Consider the following 27906-nt stretch of genomic DNA (forward strand, 5'->3'; position numbering starts at 1 on the left):
AGCTGTAGAATGATCATCCAAACACTGACTTGTATGGTTACATTATGGCTAGTAACTCTATAAAGGTAAAGGCACAACCACAGCAAGTCTGGATGGATAGCTGTAGAATTATCCAAACACTGACTTGTATGGTTACATTATGGCTAGTAACTCTATAAAGGTAAAGGCACAACCACAGCAAGTCTGGATGGATAGCTGTGGAATTATCCAAACACTGACTTGTATGGTTACATTATGGCTAGTAACTCTATAAAGGTTAAGGCACAACCACAGCAAGTCTGGATGGATAGCTTTAGAATTATCATCCAAACACTGACTTGTATTGTTACATTATGGCTAGTAACTCTATAAAGGTAAAGGCACAACCACAGCAAGTCTGGATGAATAGCTGTAGAATTATCCAAACACTGACTTGTATGGTTACATTATGGCTAGTAACTCTATAAAGGTAAAGGCACAACCACAGCAAGTCTGGATGGATAGCTGTGGAATTATCATCCAAACACTGACTTGTATTGTTACATTATGGCTAGTAACTCTATAAAGGTAAAGGCACAACCACAGCAAGTCTGGATGGATAGCTTTAGAATTATCATCCAAACACTGACTTGTATTGTTACATTATGGCTAGTAACTCTATAAAGGTAAAGGCACAATCACAGCAAGTCTGGATGGATAGCTGTAGAATTATCCAAACACTGACTTGTATGGTTACATTATGGCTAGTAACTCTATAAAGGTTAAGGCACAACCACAGCAAGTCTGGATGGATAGCTTTAGAATTATCATCCAAACACTGACTTGTATTGTTACATTATGGCTAGTAACTCTATAAAGGTTAAGGCACAACCACAGCAAGTCTGGATGGATAGCTGTGGAATTATCATCCAAACACTGACTTGTATTGTTACATTATGGCTAGTAACTCTATAAAGGTAAAGGCACAACCACAGCAAGTCTGGATGGATAGCTGTAGAATTATCATCCAAACACTGACTTGTATTGTTACATTATGGCTAGTAACTCTATAAAGGTTAAGGCACAACCACAGCAACTGGATGGATAGCTTTAGAATTATCATCCAAACACTGACTTGTATTGTTACATTATGGCTAGTAACTCTATAAAGGTAAAGGCACAACCACAGCAAGTCTGGATGGATAGCTGTAGAATGATCATCCAAACACTGACTTGTGTGGTTACATTTTGTAAATTCATCAGGAGTTGGCTTTAAAAGAGAAAGTGAGGTGTCAACCATGAAAACAGTTTCTTACTTTTTTTCAAGCTAACAGAATCCACAAACACACATGTCTAACCTTGAATATTAGATGATGTCGCACATTATCAGAAAAAACCGGAATTTTTCCATATGTAATTTTCAACTTCTTTGTCCCTTCATATACACTTCTCTTTGCATACTCATACTTAAAAAAAAAACTTGCTCCATCAAAGATTTCATAAGGTAAAGATTCAGAAATTTCTCACCTGTAGCCTGCTTTCCAATCCATCTGAAGTTTAACAAAATTTCCAACCAAGGTACATCAGACATTGGCAGTTGCATATTGAGGACTTCATTTTCAGAGAGGCATAAACTGTAACAAATTAGACAACATATAGCTGCTGATACAACTGCAATGATACATGTGTATAAGCAGTTGACACTATTACACTATAATGTTCCGTAACTGAAGATTTCACAGATGTAAAGTTAACTGTACATGATGTGTACAGCTGATGACTGCATTGTAGTATAGTTATGATGAATTCCTTACAAGACAGATCTGTACATGTGTACAGCTGATGACTGCATTGTAGTATAGTTATGATGAATTCCTTACAAGACAGATCTGTACATGTGTACAGCTGATGACTGCATTGTAGTATAGTTATGATGAATTCCTTACAAGACAGATCTGTACATGTGTACAGCTGATGACTGCATTGTAGTATAGTTATGATGAATTCCTTACAAGACAGATCTGTACATGTGTACAGCTGATGACTGCATTGTAGTATAGTTATGATGAATTCCTTACAAGACAGATCTGTACATGTGTACAGCTGATGACTGCATTGTAGTATAGTTATGATGAATTCCTTACAAGACAGATCTGTACATGTGTACAGCTGATGACTGCATTGTAGTATAGTTATGATGAATTCCTTACAAGACAGATCTGTACATGTGTACAGCTGATGACTGCATTGTAGTATAGTTATGATGAATTCCTTACAAGACAGATCTGTACATGTGTACAGCTGATGACTGCATTGTAGTATAGTTATGATGAATTCCTTACAAGACAGATCTGTACATGTGTACAGCTGATGACTGCATTGTAGTATAGTTATGATGAATTCCTTACAAGACAGATCTGTACATGTGTACAGCTGATGACTGCATTGTAGTATAGTTATGATGAATTCCTTACAAGACAGATCTGTACATGTGTACAGCTGATGACTGCATTGTAGTATAGTTATGATGAATTCCTTACAAGACAGATCTGTACATGTGTACAGCTGATGACTGCATTGTAGTATAGTTATGATGAATTCCTTACAAGACAGATCTGTACATGTGTACAGCTGATGACTGCATTGTAGTATAGTTATGATGAATTCCTTACAAGACAGATCTGTACATGTGTACAGCTGATGACTGCATTGTAGTATAGTTATGATGAATTCCTTACAAGACAGATCTGATGATGTAAGGTATACATTTCTATAGCTGATGGTGTTACTATTACTATGATGTTTAGCTGTGTACAATATGGCTAATGCTATCACAGATGTTATGATACAAATTGTACCTTTGCATAGCTGGCAGTATGACAGTTAATTATGATGCATGGTTGTGTATGATACAATTAAATGCCATCACAGAGATTATAATATACATGTTACTTTTGCATAACTGACAGTATGTGAATGTCACTATGCTGTATAGCTATACCGAAAGAAACTGTTTCACATTCTACCTTGTACTGTATTAGATGTGAAGTTGAAAGTGCTGAATAAATAACTTTCTTTCAGCATCTCTTAGTTCTAATAAATAGCATATTTACAGCTTCACCTAACTAGATCAGAACAAGCTGGGCAAGGCATTCAGTAACACATAACACCATGCTAAGGAACTATTGGTGCCATCTCCTAAGCTTTGCATGCATTAACCCCTGTGATTCCTACTGCATTAACTCTGGATAGATAGCTAAAGAAACAAATGAGGTATTCACTTTGTATTAAATCCAAGATTAACTTCTAAATGTCATCCATTTACCTGGAACCACAAATATTGAAGAGGATGGTAATGTCTTTCTAACAACCTCTCTGGCTGAGAATAATTATCACTTACAGCAAATTGAATTTCTTTCATGATTGATAAAAATAAGAACTCTATCAACTTTAAGTCCCTTTCAATCTTACCTATAGAATTCAATGAAGATATACAAAACTGATGGTAAGTGTTGGTGGATACAATAGTTAATAAACCACTGGTTAAAGCTGTTTACAAACATCTGACCCTCTGGAACCCTGGTCAGTATGTGTGGTGATACTAACAGTTGTCCACTCCTCACCAGACGACATAACAGTTGATTAAATGATGAAATCTCTTCACTAAGAAATATGCCAAGTCTGTGAATGAGATCAATGTAAAGGGAAGATGTTGAGTGATTCTATCATACACAATGTTTGAAGTAAAAACAACCTGTAAAATTTAAGAGGTTAGAAATGCAGATGCAATTAGCAAGAATGGTAATTATGGAACGACTCAACTGTCCCAGAGATATTGATGTTGGCAAATACTATTATTTTAATGGAGGCCACAAACTTAGACACACATCGTAGAAGAGCACCTCCAGGTGGCCAAGCTAAATGAGATCCTTTCATTCAAGACTGCCTTCCTATGAATTTTAAATGTATATTTATGCTGGCAGGGTCATTGCAAGTAGCCAGGAGGAGGCCACAAACTTAGACACACATCGTAGAAGAGCACCTCCAGGTGGCCAAGCTAAATGAGATCCTTTCATTTAAGACTGCCTTCCTATGAATTTTAAATATATATTTATGCTGGCAGAGTCATTGCAAGTAGCCAGGAGGAGGCCACAAACTTAGACACACATCATAGAAGAGCACCTCCAGGTGGCCCAGCTAAATGAGATCCTTCCATTTAAGACTGCCTTCCTATGAATTTTAAATGTATATTTATGCTGGCAGGGTCATTGCAAGTAGCCAGGAGGAGGCCACAAACTTAGACACACATCGTAGAAGAGCACCTCCAGGTGGCCAAGCTAAATGAGATCCTTTCATTTAAGACTGCCTTCCTATGAATTTTAAATGTATATTTATGCAGGCAGGGTCATTGCAAGTAGCCAGGAGGAGGCCACAAACTTAGACACACATCGTAGAAGAGCACCTCCAGGTGGCCAAGCTAAATGAGATCCTTCCATTTAAGACTGCCTTCCTATGAATTTTAAATGTATACTGATGCTGGCAGGGTCATTGCAAGTAGCCAGGAAAATGTAAGTCACAATATTTGTTACATGTTGGTTTCACTTTGTCTTTGTGTTCAGTGGTTGCGTTTACAACATCTGTACACCTGCTATATGCATAACATACATCTCAATTAATGTGTCTATCAATTCTTGTATTCAGCTCTGCACTAAATACATCTTCTGATTTATCATTGTCATTTATTCATATCATGAATACAAACGCAGCAACAATAAAGATGAGGCCTTTACAAATGTGGAATTCAAGGGTCAATGTGGGGAGTTGTGCATTATGAAATAAACCAAAAATGCAACCAGAACACCAGTTGGCTTCGGGATTCTTGCCACATTTCACATGAGCACATTCAACTATCACACTGCACACAAGAATATTAGGGTTGGCTATTACTGACTTCTAGTGATCAGCATTGTTCTTGCAGCAATGTATTTTACCATACAACCTTACAAAGTTTTCATTGACTCCAAATGACTTTTACCCCCATCAATTTCAACAAGGTTCTTGTACTCAACAAGGGTGATTAACACATCAAGAATGAAGTGCATCCATGCTTCCAATTTGAGTAAATGTGTTTAAATGTTTCAGACAATAACCTCTGTCTACCCCAAATAAGCCTTTACCTCCACCAAATTTCAACAGGGTACTTGTATTCACCAAGGAGTATCTACATACAAAGTGTGAACCTCGTGCAAGTTTCACTTAGTTATCGTGTTTATAAGGTATTCAGGGTTTGACCACAAATACCTTCAATACTTTCAGGTACTCACCAGTGGCATTTACATATCAAGTGTTTATAAGGTATTCAGGGTTTGACCTCAAAACTTAAAACTGCATCAGTCAAATAATTAATATAATACTTTTATGGTTCTCAGTAGTCCAGTTACTGTACCTGGCCATTTCACCAAGAACCCTCTCCTTAAAGTATGTAGTGCAATAATCCATTCTGTTAACAAAATCTCTCTCAAGAATAAGGTTCTGGAGAATGGGGGCAATCTGAGGTAGACTCCCAGAAATTGTTACAGTTGATGATGAGAAAGTGTATTCTATCCAGCTTTTCAGAGTAATCCAGTCCTCATGTGCTAATAGAAACTGCCAAGCTGACTCAGATGCTATTGACCACATCGTGGATAAATCTAGACAAAAACAAGATATTACATTTGTGTCAAATCATCACAACATGGCCATTTTTATTTGTGTACCAGGTTATGAAATGCAATGTATATTTGCAAGGTTAGTTCCTGGCACAAAACAAATATTATCGCAAGTTACATATGAATCATTTATAGGTCCCTTGATATTTGAACAACTTTTAAATACAACTTAGTTTAGTTGATCTACACACACCACTCCACTGATGGAATACAGCAACTGTCTCTTGACTTTAAATGCTCATTAGCAACAAGACTGCCCACATAAAAAGCTGTGGATCAATATCATACAACATCAAGTTTGACATTAATCATAACAGATCATAGTGCAGTGATAATTTTAAATCAAAATACCATACTAACCCCTGCCCTTTGAGTGAATTGACCTTTCCAGAAGTATACGATCCTTTGTAGTTTTGTTCCAATACTTGATCCAATCAAACAAGACATGTGCATAGTTGAAGTTTTCACAGTTTGGTGTCTCTGATGACAGCACAATTTCACCAGTCCTCAAATTATCAGCAAGAAATCTCTCACATTTTGTATTTTGTAGGGAAGGCAATTTGAGGGCATCATCTTTCCACAGACTAAAATAAAACCAAATATTGTATTATGCATAAATACCAGTATCTTTGTTAAGTTTTAATGGCATCTCTGAAACTATTTGAAATTAATTCAATTTGAATTTGAACTGATATAACAAAGGTAAAGAATTGAAAAAAATGAGTTTTGCCTTTACGGAGTATCATAGATGACCCAATTAAGAGTGAGTACACACTATTTGAAAACTACAAAACCTTCATGAGAGTCAAGTAGCAATTCCCTCTTTTTGGGACCACAATGAATATTTTCCACATGATGCTTTGACTCAGAGATAAACAACTCACCAGCTTTAACAAGGTCCAAAACCTCAAGTTTCAAATATCAAATGACTGAGAGGTGTCAGAGAGTATCTAATATTCAACATAACCAGATAATTCACCAAAAATACTTATAACATAAGAACTATAGAGACATCTTATGCGCACAAATAACACCAACAATTATTTTACATAATGAATTAGGATGACATTTTTTTCCTGATGACTAACACCAAACCAGCAAACACTTTATATAATTACAGATCCAATGGGAATATTGAGATAATTTATGGTTAGACAGTCCAGGAAATATAACCATGCTTTGTTCATTCTGGATGAAGGTGAAAACAAAGTATTGGACTACTTCTCACTATCTCAAGATGTAAAATGACATAAAATGGGAATATTGAGATAATTTATGGTAAGACAGTCCAGGAAATATAACCATACTTTGTTCATTCTGGATGAAGGTTAAAAAAAACTATTGGACTACTTCTCACTATCTCAAGATGTAAAATGACATAAAATGGGAATATTGAGATAATTTATGGGTCCAGGAAATATAACCATGCTTTGTTCATTCTGGATGAAAAAAAAACAATTGGACTACTTCTCACTCTCTCAAGATGTTAAATGACATAAAATGGGAATATTGAGATAATTTATGGTAAGACGGTCCAGGAAATATAATCATGCTTTGTTCATTCTGGATGAAGGTGAAAAAAAACAATTGGACTACTTCTCACTATCATAAGATGTAAAATGACATAAAATACCTCATTAAACCTTCCTCAGCTAGGTTCTTGGCTTTCTCAAATGACTGGCAGGTGTAGAGTCTTTCCAAGCTACTGATGAATAGACAGACATTGCTCTCTTGGGTTGAAATATGACCTTTTCCCCTCAGTTCCTGTACAAGGAAGTCTCTAAGACTACTATTAGCTGAGAAGAAGCATATCTTCTTCAGCTCACTAGGAACATCAAAACCCTGGAAAGACACAGAAATTGATCTTTGTTTATAACACTCTGGTGATGCACTAGCTACATCAGCTTTATGATTACCAAAAAATAGAAGAAAAAAATATATATATAAAAGTCAGCTGTCCCTAACTAAGTTCACAACGGATACTTCAAATACTTGCATTTTCTGTTCAACTGAAAACCTTTAGAGAGCATTCAAGCTTTAAATTATTATTCCATCTTCATTTTCATGCTTGATGAACACACACTGAAATGACATAATGACCAAATACAAATTCAACATTCATGTGTCTGCCAATTTTTCCTTTCTTGCAATATCCCTCATAAATAGCATAGATGTAAACCTCTGCTAATCTCAATGCACATTTCCTCATTAATAATGGGCATTTCAGACTGAAATCAAGAAACATGTTACAATGGTCTGTCATACTAATGGATGTTATCTATATAGTAAACCACTGTGTACAATTGAACAAATATCCAAGGAAAATTGCAAACACACATAGAATATGGTATAATTACACTTTTGCCACACATGTCATTATAAATATACCTGTCATTCCGTTATAACACACTGGGTTGCAATCATGTTTAATACTCTACATAAAGATGTCAACCAATCTTTTTAGCAATTATTTTTTTCACATGGTATTAAACTTTTGACACCAAATGATGTTTGACCTTTACCAATTTTGATATGGATCATATACTCACCAACTAGGATCTACATTGCAATTAAGAACGTCATCCAGACTTCACTTTGTGAGCAATCATGTTTTCAAAGTTTTTGGTCTTTAACATCTACTGACCTCAAATGACCTCCACAAATTTCAAACAGATCTTGTATTAATCAATGGGGATCCACATACTTTGTATGAACTTCAAAAAAGTGTTACATGAGTGATCTTGTTTACAAAGTTTCTGGCTTTGACTTCAAATGACCTTTGACCTCCACCAATTTCAGTAGGGTTCTTGTACTTGCCAAGATGGGTATACCTATGACGTATGAACTTAATGCAAGCTTCTGCTTGCAAATCATATTGTTTACAAGGTTTTCAGTAATTAACTAGCTTGACCTCAAATGACCTTTTTCGCCTCCACCGATTTCAATAGTTCCTTGTACTCACCATAAGAGAGCTACATACCAAGTGTTAAATTCATTGAAGTTTCACTTTTGAGTTATTGTGGTTAAATTGACATATGTGACCTTTTCAACTGAGATTTCAACAGGGTTCTTATACTCAATAAGGTGCATCTATCGACCCAAACATGAAGTTTATCCATGATGTATTATATTGAGTTATCATGTTCACAAGCCAATGCATGACACACACAAACACACACGCACACTGTAACCATCACATAGGTGCCTTTTGCCTTCGACAAGGAATCAAAAACTTTTTCTACTGCAATATTCAGGACTTGGCTGTATTGAATCACTCTGTCATCGCATGTCCATCCATTTTGTAATGCTCATAATACAAACACACGCACACTGTAACCATCACATAGGTGCCTTTTGCCTTCGACAAGAAATCAAAAAATTTTTTACTGCAATATTCAGGACTTGGCTGTATTGAATCACTCTGTCATCACATGTTCATCCATTTTGTAATGCTCATAAAACAAATACTGTTATAAATATGAGTAAATTAAATGACTTACCATATTACGGAACATAGTTTGAGCAGTTTCAATGTTACTCTCAACAAGAGCATTGTATGCGATGGTTTGCCCAACATTTACAATCTCATCCTTTCTGCTAAGTGTAGATGTAGATTCTCCTTGCAGCTCTCGAAGATAAGCTTGGGCCAAAGGAATGTTTTGGCTAAGGATGGCATCTTTGATTACATCCTGATAATGACAGAAAGCCATGAGTTATGCTCTCTTAGAAGAGTTGTATGGTATAAAAAACACTTTACTTTTGGTTTACCTTTTCTCATACATAACCAAATTCACTCACATCATCTGAATGGATCTCAATACCTCACTGTGAAATCCTTTCTAAACTTGAACACTATTTGAACAATTTGTCCCTGACAAACAAATGATGACCAACTATTCTCATATTCACAAAACTTTCAAAAACTGACCAAACTATTATTCAGCTTCTTCATATCAATCACCCATTAATGCATTATTCCCGAAGGTTTACAGGTTACACATCAAGCACCATTTTTACAGTAATTTATTCAGCACATCTATTGGCCTCACTAACATCCTTGTTGAACATTGTAAGTCATTGCTAGATATTAAAACCACAATGAGGAAATCTGTGGTGTCAAAAACTTCTTGTTGCCTCAACACTCAATGGACTAACTACATTACCAAATTGATATATGTTCATCTCGACAGAAGATTGACCTCATTGAGAGAAAGAATGAAAAGGTGAAAACACCTTTCAAAACACATAATTGCTCTACCCTTTTTGAATACAAGGTTATGAGAAAGAATTAATTATACAAGTGTTACCTGTTTTGAAAAAGTTCTCCAATTTAAAAAGGATGAACCTGCTTGAGAATGGTGACCAAGCCATGGACTGATTTTGTCACTTCTCATAGTACTGTCAACTTCATCTTGAGACACTTTTGTTGGATATCCTTTCAAATATTTCCTTAGTTCTGTGATGAATTGCATCAGTTTGTCAATGATCTCTAACAGATCATCTGCCCTACCCCAAACCCCTTCAATGGTCCCATTGCCCTCTTTCTCCAAAACTGTTGCCTTTGTTTCAGTGGTATTCTGAATTAGTTTATGAAGATGAGAGAGGGTGAGGTTGAGGAGTTGCCATGAATAGTGTTGAGACTGAGAGTCCCTCATATTCTCTTTGATGGTTGAAGACAGAAGATTAAGAGCTGTCCATAATTGATTGGCCTCTGACATGTCTGGTTTGATGTTAGAATCAGGTTTCAAGCGGAACTCTGGAAAGAAGAACTAGTTTGGTTACTCTAAGATAAGGATGTTGAAGGAAAAATTATTTCTTGACACAAAAGACACCTAACAAATGTATCTGAATGAAATGAGAATGAAATCTGTAAAGGGGAAAATGATATTTAGTCTATTAGAGTACTGACAGTATGAACTTCAACCTTTCATGAAAACCTTTCCTCCTTCACTCAGTATAAATATCATTACCAAACTAAAAAGCCATATGAAGACATTTAATGTAACACTACACATTACATTTTCAAGTTTTGATTACAATGGACCTCTGACGTCTATAGATAACAATACAGTCCTAGTAAACAGTAGATCGCTCTATATATTGATCAATATCATCCAAGCCTTGCTTTTGTAGTTAAAGTACATACAAGGGTGTCAGACTTGGACCTCTGTTGACCTCAAATCACACTAAACCTCAACAGAAAACTACAGTTTTTGTACAAGTGAAGGTGGTTCTACATCAAATATGAGATTAATAGAAGCTTAGCTTTTGAAGGTATCAAGTTTACAAGGTATTTAGACCTTGACCCATAGTGAGCTCAAAAGAGCTTTTGACCTTTTGCACTCTCTAATTTGGTTTCACACACTATAAAGTGTGGAGTTCACTCAAGACTGTGTTGAAGCTATCCAGTGACAAGGATTTCAGACTTTAACATCTATTGACCTCAAATGACTCAGTGCGGCATACTTACTGCCAAGGTTTACTTCTGGAGTTATTATATTTACTTACTTTTCCGGCTTGGACTGCTGATGACATCAAATGAATATTAACTTCTATGAAAAGCAATGGGTTGCTTTAACTCACAATTGAAGGTGAATCAATAAAGTAAGTGTAAACTTCATCTAAGCCCTGCTATTGAACTAATGTTTACAAGAGTTCTGACATCAACCTCTCATATATTCAATTGAATTTTGACCTCGATGGAGAACACATGGGTTCTTGCACTCACAAGGAGAATCCACATACCACATATTAAGTTAATCCAAGCTATGTTTTTGATGTTATCAAGTTTAATAGTTTTCAGACTTGTTGACCTCAAATGACACAATATAGAACAGGCTTCTTTCACTTAGCATGTGGTTATCATTGTGGTTAAACATTACTTTTGTAGTTATCCTGTAATTGACCAGCAACTTAGCGCATTGTCCTCCATCCAGTATGACGAAAAAATGACATGCTCTGACTATTTGAAAAGCTTTTGTACTTACCTGTATGTTCAACCCTTAATTTACTAAGGGTATACATGTTTTAAGCAGAAGTAATGCTCATGGACTTTTGGTACTAACCATAAAATACTGAGCACTGAGATTAGGGTTACCATACTTTATCTAAAGTAAAGAGGACACATTGTCATGACCGAGGGCGAGGGGGTCTTATGGAGAGGTTCCCTGTCCCTTCTGTGGGGAAATATTTTTATAATGAATGGTACCTGCATGAAAGATGTACGATTAGAATGGCTAAGGGGCTTATTGTCCACAATTTGACTTTTCTGCTCAATTTGGAGTCACTTTATAGCCAAATCACTGTCAAAGAAGATTCCCTGTGTTCTTAATCCATTTTTGTCCTAACTACCTAAAAGACCAGACATTTTTTTACACTTCATAAATCCACCCAGAGGAACACCCAAGATAAGGAAAGGAAGTAATTCCTACAGAAATCTGGCAATATGGTGATCCTAGCTGAGCTATTAGCTAAGGAATACTAGACAAATAATTGTCTGAACTGAATATTTCTGATGTAGTTGTTCAAAAACCTGACACTAGTACTTGAATCATCCTGGATTGTTATGATCTTTATTGATTTTCTCCTGTAACAATGTATCACCAATTTGAGATCCTGATCGAGAAAACAAAGTTTATTTTATTGTTTGACCCTACAAGAATTTGACTGAAATCATTCTCTTTAAGTCATTCTTTCCAGATTAACTTATCAACATATCAAACTATCCTTAGCAACCAAGGAAATGGTTTAAATGATTGATCTATCTGACCCATTAGGCAAACTGTACATAAGCTCCTTACTGTAAGTATTCACCATGTTAGCTCATTTAGCATTGACAAGATATAGCCACTTAGGAATTGCCAAGTGAGCAAAAAGTTGATATAAAAGAATACACAGGAATCATTATGTTAAAGTATCTCCAACAGTTAACCTACTGACCTGTTTCTCTGCCTTTCAAGAAAAATGCAACAGTGTCGAGTTGTCGATGTCTCAGCCCTACCTCTAAAGCATGGATTGGGATACTGCAATGGTCCCATTGATTCAAGTGACTGACAGTCTCTGCTAGAGATGCATTTTTGTACATCATTAACTAAATATAAATCAAAAGGAAATTTATCATTACATAAATACGTGATGAGAGTTAATGAATCCAACTTAAGTTTAACATTACAAACTTTCTGATGAGTATTAAAAAAAATAGGTTCAAGATGATTAGTAAATTTCCAATAATAAGTATTAAAACTAGAGCAGCAATGTAGCAAATCCCAAGTTTCCAATAACAGTACATTGCTGTGGACATATGATGATATTGTAAAGCATAAACATTGTGACTTTTGGGTCTACAGGTAAATGTGACATACATGCCATGTTCCAAATTTGATGTAGTGTTGATTAAGAAAAACACATAACAAGCAGTCTACTTTGTTACTTCAGGCCAACCTTTGAGACAAAAAGAAGCTTGCTCACCATAAAATAAATTGCAAAGTTTGAAACAGAATTGCAAAAACAATTTAAATGCATCTCACGAGAAACGTGATTGGTGCACTACCAATCGTTCCCAGTTGCCAGGGCTACAGGGTGTAACGTGCAACAAGAGGGCCTACTGCACGCTTCAGTTAATTTGCTGGGAACACTTCCTTAGGCCTGCATGTGTGCAGATTGAAAATTTGTAATTGGGCATGCTTAAAAATTTAACTTGTCTATGGCACATACCATTAATTCCATGATGATTTTGTGAAATATTTAGGAGAAACTTACACCAAGTTACAACACAAATTTAATAACACTTAGAGCATGAGATGTGCACAAAACCAAACCTAAATAGTACGCATCAAGATATGAACACCATCATTAAAAACAGAAAATGTTGCAAAGCCACTACCATACTATACGTATGCCAGCCACCTAATATCATTCCTTTTAAAGAAATTGTACTCCTAAATTCCTAATCAAAATGCTCCATGATCTTACTAAGTTGCAAGAGCCAAAATTACTGGATGTTTCTGCTTAGTAAGACTAGCCTTTTTGCATGTTAATTCTCAAAGTCACTGCAAGTTACTTGGACTAAGGCTCTAGCCTGTTCCACTGTTTTCATACATGTGCCAAGTGTACTCTATAATCTTTGTGTGCACCATTCTGGAGTAATGAAGTCATGGCAATGTGTTTTGGCAGTAGTGGGCCAGGCCTAGCAAAATATGAATGTTTGATTTGATATAATGATGAATACTGAGTGCACATAGATAAATCTTACAATTTACAGTAGTCAATCAACTGCATTTAAATGTGGATTGTAAGAAATTGGATGTACAGTAAATGGACAACAATACGGTCTGAATTGTGCAAGGCTCTTTAACAGAATACATTGCTCAGAAAATTTAATCATACATGCCACAGGATATTACAAATACACAGAGCTTATCTTTGTATTGTTGGCATGTTGATGATACCTTATTGACCAGGATATCTTGATTCACACCAGCAGCTAAGAGCTGAAGTTTGTTCCTGGAGACCATAGCAATGGGCTGCACTGGTTCCACAGGTGGGGCAAGAAATGTTGGTGCAGTAAAGCTGGAAAATAAAATGGGAATAAGGTATAGTTATCATGTACATCAAAGGACTGTGAACTATAAATTAATATTGCAATGTTGGTAGTATATGAACATTTGAAAACTAGTCAGTGCATGCAAAAGAATAACCAGAAAGTCAAATGACTTAGTAATTCCTTGCCAATATGAGAAGAAACTTTAGATACAAGATTTTCCAACGATCTGAATTGCTGAGCAGAGATGGCAAGTCTTGCAGATTTGATAATTCATACCTATGCAAAGAGAGTTGAAGGTCAAACAAACTTCACTTCTGCATAATCAGACTTATTCTGACTGTAACCTGTTATTGACCTTTGACCTCAAGGGAAACTGTAGACATGTATTTAGCAAGGGCTATGTACATACCAAATTTTAATGTCTAGCAACTTCTGAAGTTATCTCATTTTCAAATTTCTCAGACTCTGACATCTGTTGACCTCAAACAACCTTTGACCTCCATGAAAACAATAGGGATCATCTGCTTACGAAGGGCTACCAAAATACCAAGTTCGAAGTTCAAGCAACTTTTACTTCTTGACATATTGTGTTTACAAGGTTTTCAGCCTTTGACTTAAATGACCTTTCACCTCCATGAAAAACAATAGGGGTCATCTGCTCACCAAGAGCTACCAACATACCATGCTTATTAAAAGTTAAAGCAACTTTCACTTCTTGAAAAATTGTGTTTACAAGGTTTTCAGCCTTTGACCTCTGGTGACCTATAATGACCTTTCACCTCCATGAAAAAAGATAAAGAACATCTAATCTTTCAGAGCTATGACATACAAAGTGTGAAGTTCAAGCAAGGCCTTGCTACAATGTCTACAAATGTAGTTGACATGGTCTTGTCAAATACCTATAACATATAGAAATCATCCACTTCTAAACAAAACAACAAACAAAACGGCAATAAATGGTGACCACATTCTAGTATCTAATCTATTGATAATAACATTTCATGTCTCACTCTTACAATATATATATCATGTGTTCACGGTTAATGATATCTGTATTATCAAATATTATCCATGATGAGTGTGCTACATTACCACGATCACTAACCTATAAAACTCTAAGTCTTGTTCTTCAATAGACCCTGTGCAGATGCCACCATGGTTTCCTCCATTTTGTCCCTTGTACCAGATTACCACTGACGATTCTGTTATCCAAAGCCCAGTCATGGATAAGTCTCTGCATTGTTTTGGTGTTTTTAATGCTGTACTATGCTGAAAAGCATCAACATACTCCACCAGAAATGTCTTTCTCTCCTTTTTTGCTAAGAAACCTGCTATCTTTTTTTTTGTCATCTGAGGAGAAGTGTTTCTTTTGGGAGATGACAAGCTTGAGGTTGGTTTAAAGCTTTCATCAAACCAGTTTTGAGCACACTTACAAGTAACACCATACTTGCATGGCTTGATTGCCAGTTGTTGAATCACAGACAATTGTGTCCTCTTCATAAACCCTTGCCAAGTTTGTTTTGCTTCACAATTGTCCTGCCCTATTATATTTGTCAAAATATCACTTCCTCGTTTCTCTTTTGTCAAATGGTTTGGAAATATTGCAAAGTATTCATTTAGGTGTATTTTGAAAATACTGTATTTTGAGCCACTAAATGTCAATATAATTGTTTTCATATCTGTTGAAACTGTAAAACTGGAAGCCTTGCTAGTTTTAAACAAATCCACCAGTGACATTTCTTGGAATAGCACTTCTATAAAGTGCCTGAATGATATGGTAGCTGCTTGGTACAAGTACCTAGAATTGAATATTGCTGTAAAATTACCATACAGGGTAAGGAAAATAGAATGCTTAGAAAAGCTGCTCAAACTAATGACAACTGCAAAAGCAAAATGACAACTGTGATAAAGAGTTGTTGACTTGAGTCTATGACTTTAAATTAAGTCACAATTTGTTTCACTTGTGAACTGACTTGACTTGGCAACAAATGAACTGTGACTTGATTGAAATAACTATTGGTTTAATTTGTTTTGACGCTTCATTCCACTTGCCAAAAGAGATGCATGTCCTTGAGAAGTGTTCAAAGTTAAGCATTTTTCAGTATCTTTTTAGCACATTCTAGTATATATTTAATCAATAACTACAAAATTGATATTGATCTTCACAAAACTGACATTTACAGCATCGTTGGCAACCCTTGACTGCACCAAATTATGAGGGAATAACATTTTGCAACTGACCATATTGCATCTTTAATATTTAAATATTACAATATTCCCATATTGCTTGATCAGGTTATATTTTGATGGATCATGGACTGTGTGTTAAATGTGCTACATTATTTATAGTTTCAGCTTAAATATCAACTTGATTATCCCCATATTTTTTGGAGGCATTAAGTATCCAGAGTGTTGAGCCTTATGGATAATATGTGTAGTGAAGTATTTAGTTATGGGTTGATTGTTGTAAATATTGGTTTGAAAGTTTTAGTTTTATAGTGATTCCCGTGGTGAGTCATATTTTATCACACTGTATAAGTTTAATAGCTGGTCAGTTAAAGTATTCTAAATATTGAATTGTCACATTTCATGATTTCACTGTCACTGTTTGTCAGATTTTCAAGTATACGTTGTGAGAGGGAACAAGAAGTGCCTGCACCATTACAAGTTGCTCTTATATTTGACATGTAACTTGACGTATAATAAAGTCAAATGACTTGTAACTTGACTTCATGAAAACAGATTGACTTGTGACTTGAAACAATATGGCTTGGCTTCAACACTCACTGCTACGATACAATGGTCTTGTTCAAATTTTATAACTTTCCTTATGCACTATAACAATTATACTTTAATGTGTTACAGTGCAACATGAAATACTGGGCCAAAAACCAAAAACTTGGAATACCAGGGTTCTGTATCAAGAAATTCCAACTACTCTTTCCACTCATTAAGCATTAGTCTTTGCTGTTTGCTTAACACCAGATAGCTCATAGGCTTCATGGTTCCTTGTCAAGATTTATACCCTCATTTACTTGAACACTTCACCCCACAATTCCCTACCATTTTCAAATTTTGACCTCCACTGACCTTTCACCTTCATACAAAACTCAAATGTGAAAATACAAAGTATTGTAGAAATATCTTTCTTGCTTAAAATTTAAAGTTATTATATGTACAAGCTGATAAGACTTTGTCGTCAGGTGACCTTTCACCTCCATAAAGACAATATATTTGTTGTGCTCATGACAATCAGCCCAGCTTTGCATTTGGAGGTATTGTGTTTCTATATTTTAAGACTGTGACCTGTCCTGATGTCAAATGACCTTTGACTTGCACAGAAACATTAGGAATTTTGTCTTCAATAAGGTTCATCTATATTCCAAGTTTGCAGTTCATACTAGCTTTCCTTTTGAGTTATTGTGTTTACAAGGTTTCAGATCTAAACAAGAAAATAGGGTTCTTGTACTCAATAAGGTTAATCCACATACCAAATATGCACCAGTTTCTTAGTTAAATAGCTTAGTATTTATTGTCAAGGCATCACACACAGACATACTTACACATATAGCTAAACACAAAATTAAATGTTGACCTACTTACTGTATTTCACATTACAAAACACATTGTACCATGTACAACTTTAATGAGTATGAAAAACTACATTATCTTTCACATGCACTGCCCATACATAATACCAGTATTGACCTTGCTCATGAAATATAAGTTAAATTCATTCACACTACATATATTCATCCTGCTAGGATCGAAACGTCAGGCCAACTTACTCTTACACATACATATATATTCCTGTAAAATATCTCCTTGTGACTGTTTACATCTCCATACTGTTCCTTTTCATACTGTTACATAACTACTGTTTACAAATATGAGCTTACTGCTGTTCATTCTACCTCTATTATATATAAGTTTACAAACATATCCATCCTACCATTCATTATAGCTTCCTTATTATAGTATACAAATATCTCTTCGTATTGTTCATTCAAGCTCTATTATATACCGTAAGCATCTCATTCCTGGTCATTTTATCACTATTGCATAAGGATACAAATATCTCCTGTTGAATGGAGGAGAAACAGAAAACTTTCTTCCTGTTGGACAGCAATAACATCATCATAATTAGGTATTTCCAGAGGAAAGCTGTCAGAAATGCTCAAGCTTCCATCTTGTAACACCAACATGCAGAATACTTTGGCACCACATAGCAAAGAAAAGTGACTGGAAGTGTAGTCAAACCAAAGGAAGAGAGATGCATGACATGACCTGCCTGTAGCAACAACAAAAAAGAACACACACAAAATGAGTTTGTATCAATTTATATCACAGCTCTCAAAATCAAAACTATCCTTTCAGTGCTGTGTGCAAAGAGTGTGTGTGGGTCAGTTTTGGAAAAACACTGTCATGGGATGTTTTTGAAATTCAAAATAATTAATAAGTACACACATGTTTAGACCTTATTATAATGTAGACTTAATTTTAAGTCTAAATATGCATCAGAATGCAATATTTGAACACTTTTGGGGGGGGGGGAGGACTTCCACTGTCTTCATATAATATTATACAAGCCTTCTATCTTCAAGTTTGAACACTAACCTAGGCAATTGTTGTAGCTAACACATTTTGAAAGAGTGGACTCTGTTTGACTGCCTCCCTTAGATAGTCCCATGTTATGTAAAATGTCTGGAATATAATTCATACTGTAAGTTCTGTTAATTCCCTCCCAAACAGATCTGAAGATACTCTCCAGATTAAATACATCCCTCGAAACATGTCTTCCCCTCTGTTTTCACTCTCAGATATCAAGAAAAAATTAAACTGTTTTTCTAAATGACCTACATTTAGTCCTGCTAAAATAATGGCATTTTAGCCACAGGTGTCCATTTTAAGATTGCATGCAATGTGGGCATTGCTTAGTGTACTTGGAGATCTTGGCTGCATTTGTGATTTGGCTCTTTAAAGCAAAGTGCTAATTATTATTAATATCTTTGGAAGTGTGTTGGGATCAATCATTCAGATTGTATAAAAATCAGATTACCTCCATCCTCTAATGTATTTGCAGGCAAGGACTTCTTAAATTTCTGAAATTTCAGCTCATCGATGGCTCTCCAAATTCTGATAAGTTCCAGTGTAAGAATATCTTTTCCGGTTACTGCCAAAATATAGATGGCATTACAACCATCAGTTACTTCTGATGCTTCAACTGCAGAGAAACTAAAAATATAGAAAAAGAAAAACTGATGTGAAAGTGAACCAAAATACAAACTGAACAAATATATGTCAGGGAATAAATTAGTGAACAAATGTTGCATAGAAGTTTCCACTCATATAAAAACTGTACTATGGTTACAGTGGACAACAACTGCTATGCATCTGCACTTTTATAGCAATTTGTCCATTGTACATAGCAAATTAATAGATTATTCCCTGTATGTAGTTATGCACTGAGCCAAACTGTGCCAGAACTCTTTATAATCATGATTTAGAGCACAGTTAGGCACCTGGGACTGAAATACTTCAGCCATGGGCCTTTGCAAGGGAGAAAGGCGGGGGAAAGTGCCCTCCTGGATAATCAAAGACTTCTTGGAACCCCAGCCCCCCCCCCCACTGGGATTTCACATCTCTAACAGAGGAACTATCTTAAAGTGTGGCAGCTCTCCGAGCCAATAATAGTGAAGCCTACACAATTAGAAATAACTCCTACCTGTCAGGGTACACAACTATAAATTGGATAACAGACTGTCACTTTGTTGGATGAATTAATGCTGCTTAGCTAGTCACTGCAGTTGGTCTCCATAAAACTATTCAGTCTAAAATCAATGTACACCCCCTCTCTGGAGACGATTACCTAGGTTGCCAGTGGCTTCATGTGCCAAATTTGCAGATTGAATTATCGGACAAATCAGATGGCAATTGAACAAATGACCAATGGCAAGAAAGGGTGGGTACCAATCTTAAGTCTGGATTAGGGCACCAGACAGTGATGTGACAAGCACCGAAGCCAGCTCCACCAAAAGATCAAATTCTCTCCCAATACCCACCATAATGGAATTCAACAAAATTCAACAGAGAAGCCAAACAGTGCCATATCCAGATCTAGAGGTGGGTAATATCCAACATTCCTCATTCAAGCCCAAATTAAGGCTGGGTTTGTGACAATATGGACTCTCCTATTTATACTGCTGCACCACTCTTTGGTACACCACCCCCCCCCCCCAACCCCTGTCACCAAACAAAAGTGGATCATTCTTGATGGTTAACAGGCTCTCTCGTAAACCGGTTAACCTGCTAATTCTATCAACATTTAACAGGTTATAGTAAAACCGAATTGTGCTTGAACCCCTCTTTATTTTTATACAGAAGCCCATGTGTTAATCTGCACGTAATGGCTGTCTTTTATGTGAAAATATGAACTATGAAGGAACTTTTCAAGATAAGTTGTTAAGCATAATGCATGGTCTCCTTATTTGTCTCCTTATTTTACTAGGAATTCAACAAATAGCTTCTATACATTCCCACATGCTATGTTGGTCAAATTTGATATCAATTGATTTCAAAAAATACTGCCCTAAGTAACATTTGGTTGAAAATCCTACCAACAGCCTGGCAACACTAGATGTATCTCAATGGGATATTAAGGAAAATATTCTTCTGTATCCAGTAAGCCAGTTATACAGCTTTCCTTGCCACATTTCATATGGCAACTTGTTGAATTAAAGTAGAAGAAAAGAGTTCTCGCTGTTCAGGCATGATGATGCAATTGTTCCTTAATCGATAATCTACACTGTATGTGTTTGACATTTATCAAGTTAGTTATTATTTTATATAATTTCTAACTTTGCATTATTGTTGAATTTCCTACATTGTCTATACTGTAGTTCATTGTTATTCTTTGCCCACCTGCAGTCTGTGATATGTGATTTGTTATTGACTGGCTAGCTCTGCTATAATGGTCATTGTTCACTCCATAGTGACAACTTATTTTTTTATGTTGGTCCTTACTTTGAATTGCTATGACCATCAATTATCATACTTTATTAATTGAATTGTCTTTGAAGATTGGGAGGCTAGGAGACCTTGACAAGAACCACTTAATAACATTTACCATCTACCGTGTCATGTTAGCATGTCCCAATAGTCAGGATATAATGTCTCCCTTTTCATACTACTTTTATTTGTTTAACTTATTCCATTTTAACTTGGGCATGTTGATTGGGATAGTAGCCCCTTGTATGACCGACTGGACTACTTCCCTGCAACATCAAAGTCTCTGAAAGGTGTCAGCAAATGTCTGAAAACACAAACAATGTTTCCCCTCAACTTTGATTGTGACGTAAATAATTGTAAAATGGCTAAAGCCTTGCCAACAGTAAGTATAGCATGCCAAAATTGACATCATCAGTTGGTTTGTATAATTGCCAGTATAAGCCAAAGACAAAGTCCAAATAGCCTAGGCTAGTCCAATGTATTTTGTACCATATTTTTGGGAAGGTACTTATCTTTGGCAGAAAAGATACCATGAATTCACTTGTCATCTAGGCTAGTGCCATTTCCTTCTCAAAAAAACATTTACAGAACCCATTGTAGTTCATAATGGAACTCTCCGTCATTTTCATCCCATCACTACGTGTAGGCCTATCAATAGTATTAGTAGGGTTTCAGTTGTTTTCCGCATACGTTACTTTCCGCTGATCACTTTCCGCTGAAAAAATTCTTCTGCGGAAAACACCTTTTCTTTCACTTACCTGTACACTATATTTTTCCTCCATTTTAGGATACCAAATTCAGGATGATTAAAATAACATGAGAAAGTATCAAAGAACGTCGATAAGAATGGTTAGACTGAGTTCATGTTAGAACAGTTAAGCTGCTTATAATTTACATGAGGCTTGGGGTGTTTGTAATTAGGGATAACTTAAAGAAGTATGAGGCATAATATATATAGCCCTATATATTCTCACTCTGTACTCTGTTATTGTTAATGTAAAAATATCACAAAAGACACCCCTCCCCCCTCTGCCCGCCCCCCCCTAAAGGATGAAACTTAGCGAGACCAAATCGTCACGGCAGTTCATCTTTTTTCAACTTCACGCCATATCGAAAACTACAACCAAATAAGGTGGCGCTGTTTAAATAAAATTAAACTTGTGCTCACAGCCTAAGCTAGTGCTTACAGCCTAAGCTACAACCTTAGCTATCCTAATAATAATCTAGTCTCGAAGCTACATTTTATCCTGCCAGTTAAATCTTATCTTTTCCTTCTTCCTAAATCCTTCCATGTGCCTAACCATTCCAGTAAGTCATTCTGTTCCTCCCAAAAAAAACGGTACTTTCCGCTGAAAAAAACCTGTTGTTTTCCGCTGACAACTTTGTTTGCGGAAAACACCGTTTTGTTTCAGCGGAAAGTAACGTGTGCGGAAAATAACGGTACCCTATTAGTAGTAGTGCCTGTATACTATAACCTGTTTCGTTTTATGTAGCCTTCTTTCAATCAAACATGTCTTTTAACTTTTTTTCATTCATTTTTGGGGAGATATTAGTCACCATTACTTAAATCATACCTACGAGTTAACCAGTTTATTGGTTTGGACTTGATATTTAAATATGTTACCCATATGACCACCAGTCAGCACCTTTTGCAGTTCATAATATGGTGAAAAATATTACTATAGGCTAGTATAGGCTAGGCCTATTTATAGCCAATGCTATTAGGCCTAATCAAGCTGTGTTTTTGTTTTCCTCTGGCCTATCATTTATTGTTTTTTTGGTAAGAATAAAGATTTTTCTTCTTTTGGCACTGAGATTTTGACCAATAGATCAATTAACGATTCGCGTTTTCGTGCCCTTGCGTTTCCTTTCCTGCTACGGTAGTGTAACGTAGGCCTAGCACTAGCAGCCTAGCTGTGAACACCAAAGCTTCGTTACCATTGGACGTCTTCCGCGAGCTGAAAGGCAACAACTTCAGATATCTCGGATACCTGACTAACATCACACGCATTAAGCCGCATATTTTCATCTCTTTGAAATATTGTAAGTAACTTGTGGCTAATTAAGTGCTGACTGTAGGATTTACAATTAAGTTTTGGGAGCTTCTTCACCGTTATGCAGGGGGACCGTGTAGCCCCAGCTTCGCGAGCCATTATTACACAGCCGCTCAGTCTCCGAACTTGGTAGGGAAGGTATCAGTTCACATATATGGAAAGTCATAAGACGTCATCGGCGTATACAGAGAAAATTATTTGACACATATTTGAGGCAAAACAATGTTACAGGAGTTCTCTCTTTCTGAAAAAAAATTTTCAATTTTGATATAATATTATTCTTACAAAAATTGGATGGATAACAAACAAAAATTTATATTCAGCATCGATTTATTATTTTTATGGCAAAGTTAACAAGTTGCAAAAACTTGGAACGCCGAAATATTTGGTACGCCGAAAGGGAATTGTAGGATGTTGTTTACTTCTATGCTGTCTGTTATCATTTTGTTGTTTACTTCTATGCTGTCTGTTATCATTTTGTTGTCTCTTTTGATGTTGCTGTCTGATTAAATGTTGTTGTCCCCTTCAATGTTGTTGTCTCCTTCGATGTTGTCGTCTTTTTTTATGCTGTTGTCTCCTTCAAAGTTGTTGTCTACTTTGATGCCGTTGTCTCCTTCGATGTTGTTTTCTCCTGAAGCCGGTGGCGCTGTTCAGTTTTATAACTTCAAAATACGTATACAAATGTAGGTTGTTTAGATTGTAGGCAATATTAGATCCATAAAGGTAGTCTAGCTGTACAGGCCCCAAATTATCGGTACGCTATAATTGTTAGAAGCAAGGGCGTAGGAACCGGGGGCTGGGGGCGCCAGCTCCCCCAGTGAAAAAAATGGGGGCGGAAGTAACATTTCGCCCCGCGCACCCGCTCCGCAAGTCAGAAAACCCCTTTTTCATTTCCAAATGAGAAAAAAATATCATTTGGAGCACCAAATTGTATCTGAGGCCACCTGGAAATGCAAAAAAAATTCCAAAGGGGGAGGGGACACCCCCTTATACCCCTCCCCAGGCCGGCCATCAGTATTCAGCCCCCCCCTCCCTCCCAACCCCACTCAAAAGTACCTTCCTACGCCACTGGTTAGAAGTTTTCAAAAAGTACTTTCCTGGAAGTCCTTACTCTCCAAATTGTTCTCAGACATTTTTAAGGAACACGCAAGATGACTGAATGTCTAAGTGAGGAAAATTATTTCTTCGAAGGTTGTAATAAAAATGAAGAATACCTTTAAATAGCGTTCCCTATTATAGGAGGCATGCAGCTGTATTTGTTGTTTCATTTTTTCATTTCATTCATTTCGCCTATACATGCAAAAATATAGAATGGTATAAACAGGACACTGGAAAAATAAGGAAAGTTTATCGAGCTAGCGACGAAAATAAAAACAAAGAAAGAAAGTGAAAAAGTAGGAAAATAATGAAGAAGAAGGAAACCAGTATACCTTAAGTCAGTGTAAACATGCAAGAGAAACTGTATTTAGCCTGTATAATTTTATATTAAGTGATATCTACTAAGACCCTTCCCAATATGACACCACAAAGACTCATGAGGCATGAACAGCAATGGGATAGCAAAGCCCACTATTGCTCACATTCCTTGCAGTTGCACCTAAACTAATATTTATAATAATGTACTAAATACTACTGGTTATACTAACTAAAGCTATATATTATATACCTAACGTTAGGCTAGGTACGTGCCTGTAACTTGACCACATATATCTCTTTTCTTAGGTTGAAAAACTTTCGTAGGTTCTGCACCGATTTAACAGAGGTTTCCATTATTTCTGATATCGTTTTGTTCGTATAACCTAGCCCTTCAATAAGATGGGCTAGTCGGTCTCTCTCGGACAATTTGTCTAGTTCTGAAGCACTAAATTCTGTGAATTTGTATACGTATTTTGGCGTCATAAAAGTGAGTGTCCCTTTTCTACTAAACTAAACATCCACAACTCTAAGAGAACAATTTTTTCCTGACATCAAATCTTCTAGTGGGTCTTAAACCTTCGGACTAGTGGACCCTCGGACTAGTGGACGATTTCGTTGTGAAATGGGTGGAAAATGTACAATTTCTAAAAGTTTTATTGTTTTAGTTTGTTTTATATCGTCTTTCAGGCCATCTATGATCTCTATAACACAGACCATTTGTGTCACTCACATTTACTTACTTGACAACGTCAGTTTGTGTGCTATGTGTAGGTTAAAAGAGGTCAATTATTGACTACATGGTTGAACTTGAGTGGATATTGTCTTTGCTTAAATGCAAGGAATTATTCCTAGAGGCGAGAGCTGTGGCTTTGTGTATTGTTTCTATTGTGGCTTCTTAGAAAAGTACTCTTTGCTACAAATCACGAATCTCTCTTCCACAAATAAGGAGCCTCAGGAAAGCTCACAACAATGGCGAATATACCAAAATAACAAAACATAGGTATTATGCTGGTGTATGTTTGACCACATTTGTAGACTAGTACGGATTTCTGCTGATAGATTGTATTATCATCATCAGTAAATTGCAGACTTGGAGTAAACTTAGCAATGTGAATACCATCTTGTGGAATTAAGGGGTCTCATTATGGCAGTGTTCTCAATTTTTCTCTCAGATTAACCCGCATGGGTGAAGAAATGTTACCTCACCCCCCCCCCCCTCCACATCACACTCTCCAAATGATTCTTTAAAAAAGTACCATATGTTTTTCCAATCACTTTCTCTCACATTATGTGACCGCGAAAATTACCATTCTATCAATGTTCATGTTATCTATTAATATCTTAACGACGATACACAAAATAAGATGTTCATCATCGGATATGAAATAACATTGGGATAAAGTGTTTAGTTCAATGATTAATGAAACTCTTCACTACTTGATGCTTTTAAACAAGGGTCTTAATATCAGGAATTGGCAGGTTGAAGATGTAAATCACTGCGATGTGTTACGTCCACGCCGCTACCACATCAGAATATCCCTAACAACGCTGCATGCGCACTGAACGATAGATATGAAGCAAAAATGATAAACACATATAAAGGCTCTGAGCTACAGTATAGGGCGCTCAGCCTTGGGATAATTCTCAATTAGGCCAAAGGGAAGGAATGTATGGTCAATTATTATAATTCAGATGCATTGTCTTCTCCAATTGATTTAGGTCAGTCAGTTGTTGTCATTACCCTATATGCTGTTGTCTAACTACTGGAGAAAGGAGCATGCGGGGGAACATATATAGACAGGTCTTGCTAGCACTGTAGAAGTGTTATAGGGATCTGCTGCCATTGATAAATATAACTCTAATTTTAGTCCGTAAAAGTATGTTACAATGGTTAGGTAAATCTTTCCACTAAGATATGAATTTTTAAACATAGCATGTCTCTGACTATAGCCAGCTTGATGTAAGCTATAGCACGAGTGACATATTGCACCAGCAAATTTTTAATTTGTTATTGTCTCATTTGTTGTTCAAATTTATGTTATTTGTGAAAGGAAACACTTGGGAAGGAGGGGTAAATTGGAAGGACCAACAAAAGAACTGTCAGTCAAGGGATTAAATTTTCGAAAGGGGCTATGAATATCAAAAGTGTATAGAAGATATCACTTAATGAAACAATATCTCCTTCTAAATAACACCTCCCTGATACGTACTCGTCAATATATTGCTGTAAGTTAAAGCAGTATGCTGCACACTTTAATTAAAGCTGCCAAATTTGATGTGCTGCTTGTCTTCCTCTCCATTCGTTACTACAAATTGCTATTGTCTGTATTACCTAAAAGGTCCAATTAACCTACAGTACAGGAGTCGTGCCTTGCACGGCTCGAACAGGAATTTCATTCTGACCATGCATGCTGCACAGGCAGTTTGTCCGTTGAAAGGGTACACTAACCAATCTCGTGGTGCTGCGTCGGCATGTCATTCACTGTATTACTATTAGGCTCGCACAGCACTGATTTTCAAATTTTCTACATTAGGAAGGCCCTAGAAGGAAAATGTAATGCTTATCGGAAAGACCGATAATTATTCCCTTATCTCATATTCAAATTCAACGGATACGGAAAATTCCTTTAATATTATGAATTTTACTTTCGATTTCTTGATGGCGTCTGCGGTAAAATATTACTTATCTAATCAGCCAAGGATATGTCTTATGAAAAATATGTGAAAAAGAACATAACTTTAAAGATCAGCCGAATTTATACATGCATTTGTTGTTCCTTGCAGAAGGCAGAAGGAATCTGTGCGATGGTATGTGTGTGTGTGTGTGTATGTATGTACGTGACACTTGCTGTAAATTTAAACGCTCTAACTTCAGAAGGATCACTGGGTTACAGTTCATATTTGGTAAGTTGGTTTCCCTTAGCTAGGTAGAACTGGTTTGGGATTGTTGTTGGTATTGGTCAAAGATCATTTGAGGTCAGTAGGACTCAAAGTCTGAAAACATTGTTTACACAATTATATCTCTCGAAGTGGAAGTTATTAAAGCAAGTTCAAACTTAGTTTGTAGCTTGCTGTTATCATTTTGAGCAGACAATCTGTAGTTTTTTTTTATGTGACATCGGTCATTTACGGTCAGCAGAGGGAGAAATTGTGACAATCTTGTAAACATGATATCTCAAGGAAGGTTGCCTGTTTAGTTCTTGTATTTGGCATGTGGATT

General features: G+C 36.3%; 1 protein-coding gene across 6 annotated transcripts in view; it reads right to left on the reverse strand.

Moving 5' to 3' along the window:
- The window catches only part of LOC139978229 (spatacsin-like), a 73955-nt gene extending 50509 nt beyond the window's left edge, over window positions 1-23446 (reverse strand). For 4 of the 6 annotated variants that reach the window (XM_071988204.1, XM_071988203.1, XM_071988202.1 and 1 more), the window contains exons 1-13: window positions 23155-23413; window positions 19268-19443; window positions 18281-18499; window positions 15314-16022; window positions 14114-14234; window positions 12606-12756; window positions 9974-10422; window positions 9167-9355; window positions 7300-7508; window positions 6027-6250; window positions 5405-5648; window positions 3430-3639; window positions 1486-1592 (exon numbers count right to left, since the gene is read on the reverse strand). In XM_071988204.1, coding sequence (XP_071844305.1) covers window positions 1486-1592; window positions 3430-3639; window positions 5405-5648; window positions 6027-6250; window positions 7300-7508; window positions 9167-9355; window positions 9974-10422; window positions 12606-12756; window positions 14114-14234; window positions 15314-16022; window positions 18281-18499; window positions 19268-19443; window positions 23155-23369 — 3223 coding nt within the window. In that variant the 5' untranslated portion in view covers window positions 23370-23413. Of the gene's footprint in view, window positions 1-1485; window positions 1593-3429; window positions 3640-5404; window positions 5649-6026; window positions 6251-7299; window positions 7509-9166; window positions 9356-9973; window positions 10423-12605; window positions 12757-14113; window positions 14235-15313; window positions 16023-18280; window positions 18500-19267; window positions 19444-23154 lie in introns of all 6 variants that reach the window. The other 2 variants (XR_011796928.1, XM_071988207.1) reach the window with 2 other exon arrangements.
- Between the last annotated feature and the right edge of the window lie 4460 nt (window positions 23447-27906).

This window comes from Apostichopus japonicus, chromosome 13 (genome assembly GCF_037975245.1).
Source record: "Apostichopus japonicus isolate 1M-3 chromosome 13, ASM3797524v1, whole genome shotgun sequence".
In the NCBI taxonomy this organism is placed as follows: domain Eukaryota; kingdom Metazoa; phylum Echinodermata; class Holothuroidea; order Aspidochirotida; family Stichopodidae; genus Apostichopus; species Apostichopus japonicus.